The sequence below is a fragment of the Natrix helvetica genome (assembly GCF_964273705.1).
Source record: "Natrix helvetica genome assembly, chromosome: 1".
Classification (NCBI taxonomy): Eukaryota; Metazoa; Chordata; class Lepidosauria; order Squamata; family Natricidae; genus Natrix; species Natrix helvetica.
In genome coordinates, this window is record NC_138548.1 from 219,134,642 (window position 1) to 219,155,673 (window position 21,032).

The 21,032-nt window shown below is 42.1% G+C and overlaps 2 protein-coding genes across 3 annotated transcripts; one reads left to right on the top strand and one right to left on the bottom strand.

Moving 5' to 3' along the window:
- The first annotated feature begins 240 nt into the window (after nucleotides 1-240).
- On the top strand, nucleotides 241-8,858 carry ZBTB39 (zinc finger and BTB domain containing 39). 2 transcript variants are annotated; one of them, XR_014173727.1, is made up of 3 exons: nucleotides 241-440; nucleotides 1,969-4,246; nucleotides 8,582-8,858. XR_014173727.1 is itself a non-coding variant. In XM_081934859.1 (2 exons), exon 2 carries the CDS (start codon nucleotides 2,067-2,069, stop codon nucleotides 4,161-4,163), a length of 2,097 nt encoding a protein of 698 aa, XP_081790985.1. In that variant the 5' UTR covers nucleotides 242-440; nucleotides 1,969-2,066; the 3' UTR covers nucleotides 4,164-4,406. The 2 variants fall into 2 exon arrangements, 1 of the variants encoding a protein (XP_081790985.1); XM_081934859.1 differs by lacking the exon at nucleotides 8,582-8,858 and having other exon boundaries at nucleotides 242-440; nucleotides 1,969-4,406.
- A 2,460-nt stretch (nucleotides 8,859-11,318) lies between these two features.
- ACKR5 (atypical chemokine receptor 5) lies at nucleotides 11,319-20,715 on the bottom strand. The gene is made up of 2 exons (XM_081934869.1): nucleotides 20,451-20,715; nucleotides 11,319-14,222 (listed from the first exon to the last, which is right to left on the bottom strand). Exon 2 carries the CDS (start codon nucleotides 14,201-14,203, stop codon nucleotides 13,127-13,129), a length of 1,077 nt encoding a protein of 358 aa, XP_081790995.1. The 5' UTR covers nucleotides 14,204-14,222; nucleotides 20,451-20,715; the 3' UTR covers nucleotides 11,319-13,126.
- Nucleotides 20,716-21,032: the final 317 nt, after the last annotated feature.

Consider the following 21,032-nt stretch of genomic DNA (forward strand, 5'->3'; position numbering starts at 1 on the left):
CCCTTCTCCTTCCCGCCGGCTTAGCGCCGCCTCTCGTGCGCCTCCTTCCGTGGGCTCTCGGTGCCCGGCGGGCGTTTTCCGTGCCTCCCCGCGGCTGCCATACCCGGCAGGCAGGGCTCCTTTTTTTCTGCCTCCCCAAGCTTCCCGCCTCCCCGGCGGCGGCGGCGGCGGCTCCATCCTCCTCAGCCTTGGCAGGGCTCCCTTCTCCCGACCCGACACCGGCGGCTGTTGGCTTGCCGCAGCGTATCCCCTGAAGCCGGGGCTGCTGCAGTGCCCCCTCCGGGGCTGGGGGCGGCGCTGGGCCCGGCCGTCTCGGGGCCGGATGGAGCCTCTTGGCCGGGGCCGGAGCAGCACCTCCTCGGCGAGGCCGGGCTGGAGGGTAGGGGAGGCCGGAGCCCTTTGTGTATGCGAAAGCGGGGATGCTGCCCACCGCCTCCCGGGTAAGGGGCCACCTTCCCTTCCCTTCGGGGGAAAGAGTTCCTTTCCGCCGCCTGCAAAGGTCTGAGACTCCCCCTTCAGCATCAGGGATCCCCGGTCGGGGCCGCCTTTCCTCCGTGCCTTGCAGCCCCAATGCCTTCACCCCGCTCCCCTGCGTCCTCATCGCCGCCCTCTGCCCTTCTTGCCTCGGGAAGCCCTCTCTCTCCAGGGCTCCCCGAAAGATTCCCCGGCCCTTTGTACCCATTAACGAGTCGACCCAGAGAAGCCCCATCCCGACGATCCTCTTTCCTCTTCCTATCCCATACCCATCGCCTGACATCCCCTCTGCCCCACAAATGCCTTTGCAGACTCCTCTCCATCGACTCCAAATCAAAACTGTCCCTCTGCCTCTTTTCTTTTGCTCTTCTTCCCCAATGTGGGTGTCCCATCATCTCACCTCATATTCCAGGCAAATAACAACTTTAAAGGGTCACAATTCCCTCCCTCCCTCCACCCCACCCCACTCCCCACTTATTGGCACTCAGTTTTAACACTGCCTCCACTTCTTTTTTTCTTTAAGCAATTAAAAAAAAACATTCATAAATACCTTGCTTTTTAAAAAAAACTCATCCAGTTTCTAAAGTAATGCATTTTTTGGGGAAAATAACAAAGGGGGGGGTCGTTTTTTTTTACAGGTATGAAAAATGATGACTTCCATGTTCTTGATTGAAGGGTTTTTGCATAGAGAGAATACTTCATTAATATTGATCTTTCTGATCAATTTTGATAGCAGGCGTGGTCCCTGATGAAGGTTAGAGTGGGATATGTCGGTTAAGGTGGTATTGTTGACTGTTGCTAAAGTTTATAAGAAAGCACAAACTTCAGCACTCTACTGTGCGCATTTTATTTTATCATTAGCCAATTGAGGCTCATATGCAACAGGTTGAGTTTGAATAAAGTATGAAGGGAGAACTTAAGGTATTTAGGACTTATCTTGTGATCAATTCCATTTTCAGGTTTTCTGTTTGCTCATCTGTTAAAAAGAGTTAGTAGAACATTGATCTTGAGTAAGAGGTTTTCAGAGGAAAAACAAAACAAAACTATGGTTATAAAAACCCAAGATATTGGATTGACAAACCAGTTTTGTTATTTATGAAACTGCATGTCTTTAGAGTACAGATATCTGGTCAACTAGTTGCAAAAATGGGAATAAGAAGAGATGAAAATAGAAGTAGATGATAACTTTCTAACTTTAATAATATTACTTTTAAACATGAAATGATGCTTTTTGTGGCTCTGTGTTTTGTAATTTCTGCTTCTCACGTGCACACATTCATTTTGTTCCCTTCCTATTGTAACTATTGGACCAAAGCAGCTATGTTCTTCTGTTCTGTGAACAATACATTTGCTTATATCCTGCAATCGCTTTTATCCTTGTCTTTTTATTTACCATGTTTCCAATGTGGATTATAATGTAATAAAAAATATGTCTTAGATTGCATTCTAAATTAGTAAGAATCAAAACTGTGAACTTCATTTTTTTCTCTCTAGAGCTTCTCGCCCAATTGCCCCCCCTTCGGTGCATCTGAAAAATGTGGCAGTAGAAGTCAAAAGTGAACAGGAGAAGGAGACTTTAAGGAATAGTCAAGATGGGCATGAGGATCAAACTGCATAGCACTGACCATCCAAATAACTTGTTGAAGGAACTTAACAAATCTCGATTGACAGAGTCTATGTGTGACGTCACCATTGTTGTGGGTAGCTGTTCCTTCCCTGCACACAAAGCAGTGCTGGCATGTGCAGCAGGCTATTTCCAGAATCTTTTCCTGAATACAGGATTGGATGCTGCCCGCACTTACGTAGTGGATTTCATTACTCCGGCCAACTTTGAAAAGATTCTGAATTTTGTTTATACATCGGAGCTCTTCACAGACCTTATAAATGTGGGTGTCATTTATGAGGTTGCTGAAAAATTGGGCATGGATGATTTGCTGAAGGCTTGCCATTCTACCTTCCCAGACTTGGAAAACTCAGCTGTCACTAAACAGCCTTCTGCCTCAAATGAAAGCCGGCCTAGTGGTGCTTTAGCTGAACCAAACCATTCTCTAGGTGAAAGTCGAAATAGTGGGGAACAGCTGGGATCAGAGCGAAATTGCATTATGCATGGTGAAGCAGCCACTGGCTACAAAGAAGATCCTACCAATGAAGCTAGTCACACTTTAACACATCCACAGACTCCCAAAGCTGAAGAGCAAGAACCAACAGGACCATTTACTGGTGCCATGAGTATAATGACCCAGGCTGGTCTCACTAATATTAGCATGGCTGTTCAAACCACTGTGAACTCTTGTCAGCAATATAAGGTCCAGAGCAACGGGGATTATAACAAAAGTAATCTTTTTGCCTCCGATGTCTCCTTAGATATATCAACAAGTAGCAATTCCTGCCCCAGCAATAGTGACCATTCCAAAGATCATGGTTTTGGGCCAATGGATGAATTGCAGCTGGAGGACTTGGGGGAAGAAGATCTGCACTTTGAAGATCCCAGTGAAGAGCTGGTTGCTGCAGAGGAAGTGATAGAGCTGAGCGATGATAGCGAGGAAGAGCTATCCTTCGAAAACGACAGCCGGGAAAACAAGGCCATGCCGTGTCAAGTGTGCAAAAAGGTTTTGGAGCCCAACATTCAGTTGATCCGTCAGCATGCTAGGGATCATGTAGACCTTCTGACTGGCAATTGCAAGGTTTGTGAGACCCATTTCCAAGACAGGAACTCTAGAGTCACTCATGTCCTGTCACACATTGGGATATTCCTTTTTTCCTGTGATATGTGTGAGACTAAGTTTTTCACCCAGTGGCAGCTGAACCTTCATCGCCGAGAAGGGGTGTTTGACAACAATATTATTGTCCATCCCAGTGACCCTCTGATAGGAAAGGTCAATTTGTTCAATGGGGATTTGGCATGTGCTGCCTGTAGGAAACCACTGGCCAAAGATTTTCATGTGGTTCGTGGCCACATCTTGGACCATGTGAATGTGAAAGGCCAAATATGTGGTATATGTGACCAGCAACATCTCAATCTCTGCAGCTTGATGTGGCACACACTTTCCCACTTGGGAATTTCTGTCTTTTCTTGCTCTATCTGTGCCAGTAGTTTTGTGGATAGACATCTTTTGGAGAAGCATGTGGCTGTCCACCAAAGTATGGAAGAAGCTCTCTTCCGGTGTCATTACTGCGGTCAGGCTTTCAAACTTGAAGCTGCGTATCGCTACCATGTTAGTCAGCACAAATGTAACTCTACCTTGGACCTCCGGCCGAACTTTGGTGACCGTCTTCAACAGCAAGCATTGCAAAAGCGGAAGCTGGCGGAGAAGTTCCTAAATGAGGACGTGGCTCTCCAGAACCAACCTGGGAATAGTAAATATAGCTGTAAGGTTTGTGGGAAAAGATTTGCTCACACCAGTGAATTCAACTATCATCGGCGGATCCACACAGGGGAGAAGCCCTATCAGTGCAAAGTGTGCTACAAGTTCTTCCGTGGACGTTCTACCATAAAGTGTCATCTGAAGACACATTCTGGGGCCCTCATGTACCGGTGCACCGTTTGTGGCCACTACAGTTCCACCCTTAACCTTATGAGCAAGCATATAGGTGTGCACAAAGGGAGCCTCCCACCAGACTTTACCATTGAGCAAACTTTCATGTACATCATCCATTCCAAAGATGCAGAAAAAAACTCAGAGAGCTGATGCAGCTATACTGGGGAAGTAAACACTACTTGAGATAGCAGTGAAAACTTGTTTCAGAATGTTTTAAAAAATTACTTTTAATGGTCTGTATACTTTTATTTTCTTACATTTCTTGTAGAATTTCCCTTAAATCACTGTCCTGTGAAACAATATCACATTAGATGTGTTACTGTTGTCAAAAAAAACCATTGTGTTTACCTCCACGTTGCTTCAAATGTAAGAAATAAGATCTTTTGCTCTTCATCTATCCCATCTCGTGACTTCTCTCCTCCTCTCACAGGCTTTATCTGACATCATTAGAAGATTGATGCTGCTAAGATGTATCAATGCTCCAGTAGGGGAAAAAGTGGAAAATATGAAAAAAATGCTTCTGGTTTATTGATGACAAGGTTTAATTTCCAAAAATTAAAAATGCAATCCTAAGCATACTTACTCAGAAATTAGACTGCCTTTGTTCTGAGGGAATTATTTCCTGTTGGTTCATGTATTGTAGACACATCTATGTATTCTTCCTTTCAAAAGGATTGCATTTTCTTATATAGTAAATTTAACTGTCATGCCAGTCTATAGACTTTAATTGAGAGAAAGATCATCTCCGTACAGTAAAAAGCTGATTTCTTTGAATGAAGCTGATATTAAAGGTACAAGGGCTGGATACATTAGGAGGTTTAATCAGTCATCAAATCTACCTTGCATCTAGCCTTAATTTTCATTCCCCTCTTAGTTTTGGCAAAGCACACTTACTTTAGTTGATCAAACAAGACAATTTGATCTGAAGTACCTCTTTCAAAAATTCTTAGGGCATGAAAAAAATTGCAAGTTGGCAGTGCTGCCTTGATGCCAATGTGAAATTCTGTCATTTCTAATATTTGTCTTGAACAATAAGGTGTGCTCAGAGGGTAAAACATTTAAAGCAATTAATATATTATGCTAGTGCTTGGAATCTTCGGTTTGGCCTACAATATTTTATTTGCCTGATTAAAATTTAGTAGGGCTTATTTCTGAGTAAAGATGGGTAGGAATGCAGTTGTGTTTGAAAAGACATTGTTGCCTTAAAACATCTCTATAAGGGGGAATGAAAGGAGTAGAGCAGGGTGTCAAACTCGCACTGTCATGGCAGTGTCACATGACGTATTGGGACTTTTCCCCCCTTCGCTAAACCGGACTTGGGCGTGGCTAGCACGTGACACATCAGGCCCGCGGGCAGGAAGTTTGAGAGCCCTGGATTGGAGTTTTTGTATGATCTTCAAGCAGGATACTAAATACACTGTTTTTACTTTTTGTTTAGAGTGATTCAGAAGTTTTCTTAACAGTGGCGCTTATTTTTACACTTTACTGATTATAGTATTTGTTTCATTGAAAATGCCGGTCCTATTTGCCCCTGCTACTATGTCAGATTGTGACTTGAGAAATACAGTTGCTCTGGTATCACAGATGTAACCTTTCTAAAGAATTAAAGCCAATTTGAATATATTTTCATCACATTTAGTTGTATGCCTAACTTTTTCTCTACAGAATTAAATTTTATTAACAGCATAACAAACAATTACTTCTAAACAAAACTTCTCAGAGGTTCTAGTGGCACTGATTGGTTAATGTTGGCTGCATTACCAAACGGCATCCTGATTCATTCCTGGAACATTGGCAGTTTTGAAAATATTTCCAATATTTGCATAGCATTTTCATTTTCATAGGTGATAAAAATTATAATCCAGCTTATATGGAGGAACTATATTGGTAGAAGAAAGTGTGGCTGCTCAAATGAAGGAACTGAGCCACGGTGGCGCAGTGGTTAGATGCAGTACTGCAGGCTACTTCTGCAGATTACCATCTACCAACAGTTTGGCAGATCGAATCTCACCAGGCTCAAGGTTGTCTCAGCCTTCCAGCCTTCTGGGGTGGATAAAATGAGGACCCAGATTATTGGGGGCAATATGGGGGTAAACTGCTTAGAGAGGACTGTAAAGCACTGTGAAGTGGTATGTAAGTCTAAGTGCTATTGCTAACATAGGAGCAGGGGCAAAACTACTAATTAAATAGCATTTATCTTGAATGATTGTTGGATGCACAAACTGTTGGAAGCAGAAATTAGATTTGGGAAGAGGAACATTCAATAATTAATTTATAGGGTTGCCATACTTGCATTGCAGAATTACCACAAGATGGTAGCAAAGAGCTATGTAAAACTCTATGATTAGATTTTTTTTAATAGCCCAGATACCCTCCCCTACTTATTAATAAATATATCTCTTGTTGCCCTCATATAGTGCCTATGACTTCACAACCATGTGCACCATTATTTCCTACACCTGATTTACATTTGTTTTGTCAGGTTTGGTATATTTCATTATCAGTCCAAGAAAACTAATTAAGTCTTTCAAACGAAAAAGAAGAAAAACATCAAAACTATCTTGTCTCTCTTACCTTGTGACAATAATCCGCTTTATAGTTTCCAAGTTATTCTGATCATGAGCAGTTTTCTTCTACTACCAAAACACATCTTTTCTTTTTCTTTTAAAAAGCAAATTATGTGTCTGGTCCTTTCCTTTTTTAAAAAAGTAGTAGTGCAGAAGCAGGTTGTAAATTCTGTCTTTGTGCTAATGGAAGAATATGCTAACAGAAAGTACAGCTTTGTTTTATCGGAAAAGGCCAAATATATTTGCTCTGTAATAATGAAAAGTCATAGTAGAGGTTGAAATTGGAGCTCCCCCACCCCCTTTTTGGAGGGGATGGAAAACTGGAATGAGGTGTAACTAATATATTTAGAGGGAGAACAGAAGACAAAGGCCTGGATTTGGATTATAGTTTGCTTCATTTTGTGGACTGTGTTTAATCCTGCAAACAAGTATAGTTCTCTGATTTCCATTCAATGGGGAATCGGTAGGAAAGATGATTATTGAGAGATGGAATAGCTGGTTTGAGAACTGGCCCTTGGTATAATGCAAACTACCTCATGAGGAGAAAGCACTTGAGTCCTCACAGCTCCTGTTGTGTACAAAGGGACTCTTGGGCTTCTATGTATGAACACACTTTTATTAAAGAGAACAGAAATGTAACCCTGGCTTATGGGTGTGTATGTGTGTATAAACCACAGCTCCAGGAATCTCAGCTCTGAAACTAGTAGGGCAGCCTTTGGGCAGGTTTGCTTTGTCTTTGCTTATAGTACCTACCTCTAAAGGATGTTGTGGAGATAAATGTTTTGATATGTGTTCAAGAGAAAAGCACTTCTGTCTTGTTTTCACATCCTAGGAAAATAAGAATGTTTCCATAATACATACATTGTGTGTGCAGATATTCGATGTATTTTTTGATTCTTTCCCCTTTGTGGCCTTGGACACCAACAAGATATGCTGAGGAACCGAACAATGTATATGGCAGATGGGAATACCCTGAGGAAATATTAATGCTGAGAGTTATTTGTAATGATCTAAAAGCTGCCCAGGGACTGAATCACTAATCTTGATCTACTGATAATGTCAATGGCAGGGCCTTGACCGGGAAGAAGGAACCAAAAATATACCAAGCCAAAGGATGTTGCTGTTGAATAGATATTAATCTCCTAGTACTGGCTAATCAGGAAGCTTCATGCTACCTATTAATCTTGATGAATTTGGTATTTCTTCCTTTTCTATGCTGAAAGATGGTTCTTGCCTGGACCTTATCTATGTCCCTACCTAAGGCTGCTGCTGCATTTGTGTATTTCAGGCAATGCATCCAGTGCTGTGAACCATGTTTCCTGAATAAAAATGTGGCCTTCAGTAGGAGAAGTGGAGAAGGAGTTCCTATATTGCTTGCATGCAGTAGGAATTAATTTCTTACCTTTAAATCAAAGCAGAATTCTACAGCTGCTTTCCCCTGATTCTCCAGTGCCAAACCTGTCCCCCTGCTCCACAGGGGAAACCACTGCAGCTTGAGAGGTTTCTAGCAAAATCTTGATGAGTAATTGGGCCTCATAATTAGGGCATTTGGAACCAGAGGATTGGGGATTGGCTTCAAGTTCTGAACATCTGCTTGAGTGTAGCTTTGGCCAAATAACATCACCTGCGCCTGCCTCATACATTTATCCACTCATGAATGAAGGTGGGGAGGAGGAATAGTTAAAAATACCTACCTCACAGGTGACAAGTTGTGAGGTGTAATAAATGTCTGTAAAGTGCTTTGGAACCCTTAGGCTTGTAGAAGGACTTAAGTATTGTAATTAAATAGCTTCACTCTGACATGCTATCATTTGTGAAGATTCCCTTCTCACCATTATCATCCTAGCAGGGAAGGATTTAGGCATGGAACAGGTATTCCAATCTCACGTAGAACACTTTGAAATAATGAAAAAAAAATATTGGAAATGGATGCATTATTAATTATTATTTTCTGTAAACTCCAGCCCTGACCTGCCCTCTCCCCCTCCATTTCCTCCAAAGATCCAGATGTCTTGAAATGAAACAGCAAAACCAGAATAAAACCGAGCATTTTGATTGCTGTCAAATCTCTTGGGTAAGTGACTTGTAGGTACTGACCTCTCAGTTATTTAAGTGTTTACTATCTATTTGCTGTAAAGTTTGTATATTTTGTAAAACTTTTCTCCTTCCTAAAGAAAAGAAAGTAGATGTCTAAAATGGTTGTACATCGGATTCTTTTATACTCCATTGTTTGGCACAAAAGTGTGTTTTTTATTTAGAATAATAAAAGTGAAAACTGAAAGAGTCCGCTGCACTGTTTTTCTTATTTGCAAATGGTGATAGATTCTAACCAAGTCCAGTGTGAGGCTGAGCACATTCTTTGCCTGCAGGGCTTCACTCATTCCTTCCCTTGCATTTCCAAGGACATAGGGTAAAGCTGTTATGCGGTGAACTATTTCACTCAATCAATAGTTTAAGCCAGGGGTGTGGCACTCGCATCATCACGGCATCGTCACGTCACATGTATCATGATTCTCCCCCCCCTTTGCTAAATGGTGTGTGGGTGTGGTCAGCACATGACACATCTGGCCTGTGTGCCGCGAATTTGATAGCCCTGATCTAACTTATACTGAGCAATGCTGACTTTTCCCATTGAAGAAAACGTACAGTATATAAACCAGTTTCCTATAAAATCAGCAATTTTTATGTCAAGGATTGGGGAAAACAATAGCTGGGAGATTCCCATGGAGGCAGTCACCATATTATGGCTTGACACTTATACTTACAAGACCACTTACTTCAACTGGATTCAACAACCCCGAGGAAGTAAGAAATATAAGGTTAAAAAAGTAGGTCTCCAGGGGGGGGGATTCACTATAATATTAGGTTTTTCCCCCCTTTTTCTTTTTTCTTTTGTATTTACTATGTTTGTATTGTATTTTTTTTTTAAAAAATATTTTTTTAATTGGTTGCTTGTAATATTGGTTGCTTGTAATATTCCACTTCTGTGCAGCGAAAGAGCTAATGTAGCTGGCCTCTAAAATTTGGCTGTCCCTCTGCTGAGGGCCTTCCCATAGCTGCTAAAGACGGAACGACTTCAAAGACTTTATGGAAATATTGTGGTTGTTATGAGCTGTGGTGGCGCAGTGGTTAGAATGCAGTATTGCAGGCAAACTGCCTGCAGAAGCAGGAGTTCGATCCTGACGGAGGCTCAAGGTTGACTCAAGCCTTCCATCCTTCTGAGGTTGGCAAAATGACCCAGTTGTTGGGGGCAATATGCTGACATTTGTAAGCCACTGCTATTGCTACTTGGATGTCTCTTTTTCATTATTAGGTCCTAGAATTGCTATTTTTTTAACTAGTGTGTTGTAATGGTTTATTATTTACTGGATGTTTAATTGTTAAATTTATTTTGCCAACTATCTTGCCATGGGGCTATTCTAGGTAGCCTACAACAGTAGGAATGAAAAGAAGTTTAAACGTAGCAAAATAATGAAATGATAAACAGTGAGATAAACAATGAAAATACAGTGATAGGAGATTAAAAGATGGGTGGGGAGAAGCAGCAGTGGTGGGTTGCAAATATTTTTACTACCGGTACGGGCATGTGTAGAAGCATCCGGGCAGGTGGGTGGGGCCTCCCACCGCTGCTATTACTGGTTCACCCGAACCGGGAGCAACCCACCACTGGGAAGCAGGAATGCAAGGGGAGAGGTTTCTACTTTAGTTAGCATATTGGGCATTGCCATGAGTTAGGAGGATTCAGCAGTATACAAATCGTGTGTGTGTGTATGTGTAAACACACACACATACACACACTTAAACTGGCTTGTTTTAAAAGATGAACTAGTGATAATCTTAAACGAGAGAGCAGTGGTGTCTGGGAGAGGATGGTGGTCAGAATATACAAGATAGTAAGCATAATACATTGATACATATTTTATTCCCTTTGTCAAGCATGTGAAGCCAATAGGCGTTCAAAAGAGGCAAGGCTTTTAATGGTGATTCCATGCTGTTTTGCAGATTTTAACACCCCTCTCCCCCTATCTGCAGACGCTTCTGGGAAACAAGATGGAGTGTGGTGGCCTCCTGCCCTGATTCTGTAAGACATATACTGAAGTGTACATTCAACCAAATTGGTATATTCAAAGTGCTCTTCTCGAAACTGATAAAGATCTACGTTTGAGTAGAGCAAGGCTTCTCAAGTATATTTCTGATTAGTGCCATCTTTTCAAATGTCTCTTCTTTCTAGTTTGAGCCAAGAGAGGCCATTTCCCTCCCAACTGGGCAAGGAACACTTTGAAATTACCTTGTTTGCTATAAACTAGTGAATATAATCATTATATGAATATGAGCTGTGGTGGTGCAGTGTTAGAATGCAGTACTGCAGGCTACTTCTGCTGCCTACCGGCTGCCTGCAGTTTGCAGTTCAAATCTCACCAGCTCAAGATAGACTCAGCCTTCCATCATTCCGAAGTTGGGTAAAATGAGGACCCAGATTGTTGGGGGAAATTGGCTGACTCTGTAAACCACTTAGAGAGGGCTGTAAAAGCACTGTGAAGCAATATATAAGTCTACTGGTAAGTGCTATCGCTATTAACATGAGAAGGAAACATAAAAATGGAGTACATGTAAGCTAGACTAGCTCTCTTATTCCTTCTCCAGCCATAGCTTTGATAGGTGCAATAGGATAGCTAATTGCGGCCCAAACCATTACAATTAAAAGGAAGAAATTAGTATCTTCAATGGCTCAATCAATGAAAACAACCAGTCAATCAAAATACCACTTTATTGAATACAAGATTCATTCAGCCCATCGGCCTGTTTTTACATCACTTTTATAAAGTTGGTAAAAGATTAAAAGTGCTTGAAAATTCCTATAGATTATCTTGCATATTTCTGTTAAAATAGAACGTTTACAAATAATTTTATAGGTGTCCACACTGTACTGCACTATTCCATTGCTATATTAGGTTAAAGAAGTATTCTAGGCATCCCTTGAATGATGTTTGGATGCAACAATCATAGCTACATCTTCTTACTTTGTTCTTCATTTAAGAGACAGATTTATTCCCAGCATTTCATTCGGTTCATTTATGAATTTCTTCTTCAAACCAGTTATGCCCACTTTCTAAACACAGAGAGCCTTTATGTCTTGTCCAGTCATTTACAAACATGATCCATGGCCAATAATAGCATTACTTTGCAAGCATTGAACACTGAAATGATGCTCTCTTAAATTTATTTCCATACCAGGTAAAATGTTAGAAGGGTATATAACTCAAGGAGATGGAAAACTCAAGGATAGACAAATGTTCCAGCTGCAGATGAAGGCAAGGGGAAAAAAAAGACACCCCAGAACTGTGTGAGCACATAAAGGTAGCACATGGAGCCATATTTGCCAGAACGCCAGCCCTCAGCCAGCTGATTTTCGACCTTCCGGTTGGGCTGTTTTTCGCCCTCCCCAGGCTCCAGAGGCTTTCCTGAAGCCTGGGGAGGACAATAAACAGGCCCAATGGGCCAATTGGAAGTTCAGAAATGATCAATTTCCGCCTTCCGGAGGGACTCTGGTGGGCCGGGAGAGGTTGTTTCACTTTCCCCAGGCTTCAGGAAAGCCTCCGGAGCCTGGGGAGGGTGAAAACTCTCCCTCCGGATGTGGGTGGTGGTGGTGCACATCCGCAGGTCGGTGGGGCACATTCCATTGTGAGTCTGGGCACGCACGCACGTGCAATAGCACGCACATACACAATTTTGGCACACCTTTACAAAAAGGCTAGCCATCACTGCCCCAGAATCTAGTTTGGGATTTTTAACACAATGAAAGAATTCAGGGTGATGTGGATTCTCTCAGGAGGGAGAAACTCTAGAATCACCTGTGGTGTAAGTGCCTAGAAATATTCTTTTCACATTTTCCTAAATTCACATTTTCACTGGGTATAATTTAGGCAAATGTTAGTGGTTTGGACTAAAAAGACCTATGTAGGAATTGCTAGGATCGGATTGTTAGTATCCTGATTTCCTGGTTCCAAGAGACAACTAATTGAAAGTTCACATTAAAATAGGGCTACACCCTGTTTTATCTTCACAGATCACTTTAGTTCTTTAGCTTCTAGGCTGGAGCTATATTTACAGGTGCTTCAGCTATAAGTTGCTCTGCCTAGCAATTCTGTTTAACCAGCAGCTCAGCATTAAGTTTTTAGAATACTATTTTCATACAAAAACTGATCACATTAGAAGAAATTAAGAGAAATACATCTCTTTTCCACAGTAAAATGTCAAGCGGCAAAAAAAAAAAGATTTTTTTTCATTGCAAGTTTCAAAATGAAGGAAGTAGCTGAGGACTAATACAGTAGCAATGTTAGATTTTGGTTGATTAAGGCTAGTCAGTTTGACACAGCAGCACATTATCCTCCTCCCTACCTCATTTTTACCCATATTGCCCTTCTTTTTAAATTGTAAAAAACATTGGCACCAATAGGTATCCTAATTAAGCCTATCCATTGCTGATAAGAGAGGAAAATTGCAAACGCATTCTTATGACGATGACCCCAAAATCAGAAAAGCTGTTTAAGCTGGCAAGGTCTTGTCTTGCACGATGACTACTGAGTGTTGGGTGTTGGAGGAAGAGCCATCTCTGTCCTTCTGCTCCATCTGGTTTTTGGGAATGTATCGAACCACCGCAGAGATAAGCTTTCCTTGGAAGTTCTTGCTCAGGAAGTTGTACAGGATGGGATTGACCACACAATGGAGAAGGCTGAAACAGTCTATGATGTCATAAAAGAAGTACAGGAACTCAACCACAGAGCAGTGGAGGAACACGCTTGTCCCCTCAATAGTGAGGATTAGCAAAATTAGGTGGAAAGGCAGCCAACTGATCAAGAAAACAATTATGTAAGCATAGATGAGGTAGCAGTTTTTTCTGCTCTCTGGTTTGTCACAACGCTTGATGTGTCTGGCGGTCAGTATGTTGAAGACTGCCATGATGCAGAATGGGATAAGGAACCCAATTATGGCAACAAGGAGGTTGAGACCGAGGGCCCACTCATTGTAGGTCTCCAGAGGGGCCATAAAGAAACACACTGGTTCAATGCTATCGATTAACTCCATGTGTACCACCTCTGGCAAAGGGAGGATGGCAGCAAAGGCCCATATGCAGCAGCAGGTGATCCGTCGCACGAGATGTTGGCGTTGGTGCCAGAAGTGGGAGGAAGTTGTCAGGGACACATACCGATCAATGCTGAGGCAGGTGAGAAAGAAAATACTGCTGTACATGTTGGCAAAGTAAAAATAGTGGGTGAAGCGACACAGGAAATCTCCCCAAAGCCACGTGTAATCAAGCACAGCTTCCAACATCCAGACTGGTAAGGAGAGGACCACCCCCAGGTCTGCAATGGCCATGTTGAGAATGTATAGGTTGACCAAGTTCCTGTGGTTTCGGGTCTGCCAGTTGACCCATATGACCAAGAGATTCTCCACCAATCCCACCACAAAGATGATGAGATAGAGAACAAAGAGAAAGACCCGTTTAATGCCATCATCTAGTTCCCAATGACAAATTTCGAATGTGTGGTTGAAGGCATAGAAGAGTTCTGTCAAGTTGTGGTAGGCTTCATTGAAAGGGGGGAGGGTCGCTGGCTCTCCCATTTTGAGGGGAAAAGATAAACTGCGGAAAAAAAAGAAGGAAATGTGAAATTAGAAGGTATTCTTCCCCTGAACCAAGATAATTTATATCAGGAATCTGATTTTTTTTAAAAAATAGCTATGGGTTTTAAATCTGCAGGCTTCAGATTTGGGAGGACTCAACAGGACTCCCATTTTTTTGTTTTGCGATTTGGCCACTGTTGCATATAACATATAGTATTTATCAAATACATTGATCAATCACCAGAATATAATCTGACAGCAAACAGCACTCCTTACTGACACTGAGGATGTTACCTCAGTGGGTAATGAAACCTCTCAGGGGTGGGTTCTAGGCAGGCACTACTGCTGGCTTGTTTGTGTGCGCGCCACACATCTGTGCACTTGATGCGTGTGCATGTGCAGCACAATTTAAATTGTTCTGTGCATGCTCAGAACCAAAAAACAAGATGGCGCCGCCCAGAGAATTGGTTTGGGGGCGTGGCAGGCCTGGGTCACTGCCAGTTTCAGCGACTCAGGCCACCAAACCATTACCGGTTCGGCCGAATCGATTTGAACCAGTAGGAACCCACCACTGAAACGTCTGCAAGAAAACAAGCAAGATCAGAGAGCACCAAAGACCCCTCATTTCAACCCTGAGCTACAAATATTCTCCTTTATTGGTGCATTGATCATCCTCTAGTCCAGTGTTTCCCAACGTGGGGCCCAATTTGATTTTTAATGGGGGCAATTTGAACCTTGTTTAAACCTAGTTAATGGCCTTTTAGCCTTCCTCTGCTTGAGTAGAGTTCACTTTTTGAGTAAAGTAAGAATTATATGTCACAGGTGGGGCACCAGAACTTTAGAGATGCTTAGGTGGGGCATGGCCAAAAAAAGATTGGGAACCACTGCTCTAGTCAGACCTCCTGCTCTAATCTTATCCCTTCCCTTATGTTCCTTCAACCCCCAACTTGATCAGCAGCTCAATCCCAAACACAATAATTGGTTCACAGGAGAATCTGACACAAAGAATCAGAGTAACAGAAACAAGCATGCTGACTCTGGACTAGAGTTCTGTGTTGCAATTTAAAGAACAGGAAAAGGCAAATATCTGACAGGCCTCCCAGGACTCTCGATGAGATCAATGTGGTCTACAGAATGTTTTGGGGTTATCCTAGGTTAGTGAGAGAGCCTATTTATTCGGTTTTTAAAATCCTTTTGTAAAATCCTTTTAAGTAACTCAAGGTGGCAAACATGCTTGGTGCTCCTCCTATTTTCCCCACAACAATTTCCCTGTGAAGTGGATTGGGCTGAGGGTGACTGGTTTAAAGCCACCCAGCTGGTTTTAATGCCTAAGGTGGGGCTAGAACTCACAGTCTCCTGGTTTCTGGGCCAGCACTTTAACCACTACCCCAAACTGGCTTTCTATGCTTTCTCTATGCTCCATGTACCTTAATGTATCTACTTCCATCCAGTGGTAGAATTCAATTTTTTTTACTACTGGCTCTGTGGGCATGGCTTGGTGGGCATGGCAGGGGAAGGATATTATAAAATTCCCATTTCCTCCTAATCAGCTGAGACTCAGGAGGCAGAGAATACAGTAGATGGGGGCGGGGCCAGTCAGAGGTGGTATTTATCAGTTCTCCGAAATACTCAAAATGTTGCTACCAGTTCTCCAGAACTGGTCAGAACCTGCTGAATACCACCTCTGCTTCCATCCTTGGAATCTCCAGAGAATGAATTTATTTGGAATTGATAAAGTTACCAGCAATAAAATATCGTTAGAGCTTTGCATTCTCTCAGATAGGGTTGCCACTTTGTTTTCTGGTTAGGTTCCTGTATCTTTATCTTTGCAATAATGCACATATTCAAGGAACACAGATTCTTTTACCAATCAAGTTTTAACAACATTAAAAATGCAGTTGTATGTTGGGCTACTCAACCCCTCCAGTGACACGGTGGAGTTGCCTGTCTTCCATGCCAGTATTCATTGGATATGAGAAGAGTGCATTAATGGAGCTTTAGAAATGAGCAGATTCCATTTTTTGGTTTTTGGGTTGTGGGGAGGGAGAGACACAAAGGCTACATCAAAGAAACCCAAAAGTAAGACCACTTTTGTGGGAGATACCTGTATACCTAAGGAAGGATATGGCACTGTCCATACAGAAGAATATTTAAATGTAATCTCTTCATTAAAGAAAAACCCTTTCCACTATGCATTTTACCACTAATGGCTAAACTACATGTATGTTATTTGGATTGGATCTAAGTTAATTGGGGCAATTTCAGACAAAGACATATATAACACATAGTAAAGTCACAAGGATGATTCTGTATATGTACATGCAAATAATTTAATTTATTTCCTTTTTGTGGAGAAATGGCAGGGGTTTTGTTATTGCAAGTTCTGTAGCAGTGCAAGGGCAGATAAGGACCCCCCATTAATCTTTGCTTTTAGCATTGTAAATTTGACTATTTTGGGGCCCATTGATTTTCTGGGGTGACATGATAGCAGTGTTCCAATATCTCAGGGGCTGCCACAGAGAAGAGGGGGGGTCAACATATTCTCCAAAGCACCTGAAGATAGGACAAGAAGCAATGGGTGGAAACCAGTAAAAGAGAGGACCTTGACATAAGGAAAACTTTCCTGACAGTCAGAACAATTAAATAAGTGGAACGACTTGCCTCCAGAAGTTGTGAATGGTCCAACACTGGAAATTTTTAAGAAGGGATTGGCCAACCATTTTTCTGAAGTAGTGTAGAGTTTCCTGCCTAAGCAGGAGGTCGGGCTAGGACACCACCAAGGTCCCTTTCAACTCTGTTACTATTATTCTAGTCTTCAAACTGTTTTTGAAGAACTAGAGCAGGGGTCCTCAAATTGTGGCCCGCTGAAGCCATTAATTAATACCACCTGCGTGGAACCATGAGGCTGCCCTGCCCATATTGTCCCACCTACCTGCAGGCCCCCACCTGCCTTCTGGAGGCTGAGGAGACTAAAAATGGGATGCACAGATGCCTTGAGAGCCCCAAAACAGGCCCATTGTTGGGCGGCTGACTGGTACTGGAAGCTGAGGAGGCCAAAAACGGGACACGCAGGCCATAAACGGGCACATTTTTGGCCTCCCTGGCCTCCAGAGACAGAGAGGGAGGGCGGGAGAGAGGGAGAGAGGGTGGAGAGAGAGAGAGAGACAACACACATGCAAATAGAAGGCCCTCATACACACCCAAGGCAGCCATATCTCTTCAGTAACATGCTTTCCACCCCCAGGAGCATAACAAATTAAAGTTTAATTTGTGTGTATTGTTTAATGGATGGCTATATTGGCCATGCCCACTCAGTCACATGACCACCTAGCCACATCTACCCAGTCACATGATCACCTAGCTACCCCCACCCAGCTTGTCCAGCTCCCCAACAGTCTGAGGGACCATGAATTGGCCCCTTGTTTAAAAAGTTTGAGAACCCTTGAATTAGAGAGTGAAAATAGTGAAAATGTGCTAATGTAGCCTTGATTACACAAACACTATAAATTAAAATAAAATCTGAACACTGTTGAAATGCCATCTTTTCTATGAAGGAACGGAATGAAATGCAGCATGGTAAAAAGCCGTCAGGTTTATATCAAATAATGTCCACCACATTCACAAAGCTCCTCCAATGTGCTGGGAGATGCTGTAAACAAGCTGGGAAACAATTGTGGCATTCTGAAGAATATGATTAGCGGCACGCACTCTTAAGAGTGGTGGACTGGGAAATCCTTGATTAATACCCTCCATGAGCAATTAAAAGATCGCTGGATGGTCTCATGTCAGGAACAACTGTCAGCCAAAGTTGATATGAGAATAAGCTGGGAACAGCAAGCTGTTTTATTCACCCAGTTCACTTTGAATTCAGAGTAAAAGCCTATTGAGAAACAAATATAGTTAATAAAATGTGCCTCATGATCTCTGTGTGTGTGGTAATTAGAATTGGATTATTGTTGATTAAATTGACCCTGTATGCTGGTTTTAGGTATAAGCTGCATTTTTATGAAGGCACTGCTTTTGGAGATGTGTGGGAGCTGAAGGCATGAGCTATAAACAGCCCAATTACTTTATTGAATGCTTAATAAGACTGATATCCCTTGGCAAACATTGACATCATGCTGATATAGGATGCAGACAGGTAGGATGGTTCTATGTAGATCTGATGGCAATTGTGTCTCTGGTGCCTCGAAATCTTGGACACAATGTGACCTGGACAAGTGGAGACGTGAGCTGATTTATTGATGAAAACGCTGGACAGATTCTGGGACTAGAAATAATTGGCAAGGGGTGGGGACATAAACTGGGAAATATAAGAGGAAGGTAAGGAAAGATAAAAACTTGAGGTGGATGAAATAATAGGAGAAACTTCTCATGTAGATGCAGAGATATCTCTTATTCTATTTGCAGAATCAAATGTGATACATACAGACTCCAGTGCTTCACCTTCCTTCCTTCCTTCCTTCCTTCCTTCCTTCCTTCCTTCCTTCCTTCCTTCCTTCCTTTTCACTCCATTGAATGATGTAAGAACTCTAACTAGCAGGATTGGCAAAATTTTAGTCTCGTACTACATTGGCTAGAATCCATAGGATGCTTCAAAGTGCTTTAAAGCAGAGATCCCCAACCCTGAACCACAGCCCACTACTGGGTCATGGGCTATTTGTAACCAGGCCACACGAGCGTGCACACTGGCCTGCTGCTTATGCAACTTGAGCTGCACATTTGCACATCAACCCACTGCTTGTGTGGTCTGGTTCCCCTCTCCTCCCCACCAGGACGCCAAGCCACAAATGTTGGGGGCTGCTGGTTTAGAGGATACATAGCTCTGTTTCACACTAAGTCATAATAGTAACCTAGCCACAGTGGCACAGTGTGCCAGTACTGCAGGCTACTTCTGTTGACTACCGACTGCCTGCAATTTGGCAGATCGAATCCCACCAGGCTCAAGGTTGAACTCAGCCTTCCATCTTTCTGAGGAGGGTAAAATGAGGACTCAAATTGTTGGGGGCAATAGGCTGACTCTGTAAACCACTTAGGGCTATAAAGCACCGTGAAATAGTATATAAGTCTAAGTGCTATTGCTTTTTGACCCAGAACTATCTACCAGGTTTTGAGCTTTCCAGCTCTGCAGCATGGAGTTCTTTATGCCACTCTTTCCCAACCTGATTGTTGCAAATATATTGGGGTTATCCTGCGTGTCATTGCCATTTGCAACAGCTATGAGTAATTTGGCACCTGATGGTAAGATTTGTAATTCAACACATCCGGAGAGCGCCAGATTGGGGAAATTGCTTTAGGTGGAGGTAGCAGGATTTGTTCTTAGAATCAAAAGCACAGAAAATGCTACAGATGCCTTTCCCCATTCTACGTTAAACAAAACTCACTGTCATTCTTAGCACTCTAGAATATATGGTTCTCTTTTGAACTTCCGTTCTGTTCCTGTTTCCTCAGATCTTTTAACTAAAGGTATCAGAGATACCTTCAACAAATGTGCTTTGTGAAGATAATAATGACTCTCTAAATATTTCCTTTGGGTTTGAAAGAGCTGGAGATTGGACACTGACAAAACTATCAACTTGGTCTAAAAGTAGTTGATGTTTAAATGATTCTTAGACCAGATGTAAGCACTGGCTAGTTTTTGCATTCCATGGAATTCTTTCTTCAAGAGAAAAATGCAAGGAAAAACAACAGCGTGATATATCTAAAATTTTGGCACATCCTATCAATTGTACATTTTAGGCCATAAAGAAACAATTGTCTCAAATGAGCTTTTTTCTTTCCATGTTATATAGATATTAGTTTGCTCCTTGAAACCACCAGTTAAAGAAATTTTCCCAATTTAAAAAAAACAACAATCATGATGAAACTTTAACAGTTGAAAGCAGAATGGATATACTGTATAATGATGGATATAGCAATTTCCTTCTCAAAGTGAAATCCTATTTAATTCAATTTTTCAACTCTATTTAAATAAATAGACAAACAAAATATTTGTTTCTCTGCAATCTGGATGGAGAAGAACATTATTATTATTATTATTATTATTATTATTATTATTATTATTATTATTATTATTATTATTATTATTATTGGCAATAAGTTAAAAACACATTTTCTATCGGACACTTGAAAGAAGAGAAAGTATTTCTTAATCCAAATTAAATCTGTCCCCCGCCCCCCCTAAAATACAAACTAAGCTCCTAGTAGCAAAATTTATTTCTGGAGAGCAGGTCAATTGATTGCTTACCTTCTTAGAAACCAGAATTGATTCTGGTGATGTTGCAATAAAGAGATCTACTCTTCAGCCCCTCCAACTTGGATGTGAGGTGCAGCCTTTCCAGGAATGTGCATTTGTTGGCAACTCACAGATTTGTTGCTATTTTTCCTCCCTCCTATCTCTCACACACAGGAAATGAGCATCACAGGCTGTTGCTCTGAAAGCAAGGCCCCATCTGAGGATTTTGCCTCAACATTCGAGCACCGCACCGGTTCCAGGAATGGGCAGCACGGATCGTTCTCAGCCCCTCACTTTTGAAGAAATCTAGAGGATGTCTGCTTTCCTGAGGCAAATTTCCTTTTTCCGTTCTGCGTTTTTGAAACCAGCTTCCCTGCTTTCAAATAACACAGCGTGTACTGCCAAAAGAACAGGAGAGAGAGAGAGAAAGAGGCTGCCCTGGCCAGTTTCATCATTAGGTAGAATGAGGCAACTGCAGGTGCTGAGAAGAAGAAGACCAAGTCCTTGGAGGAAGGAGCAAATTAGCCTCAATTAGTCAGTTGTCCTCTCGTGAAGAAAATATTTACCTGTTGCTGGTCTTGAAAGTAGACCCCA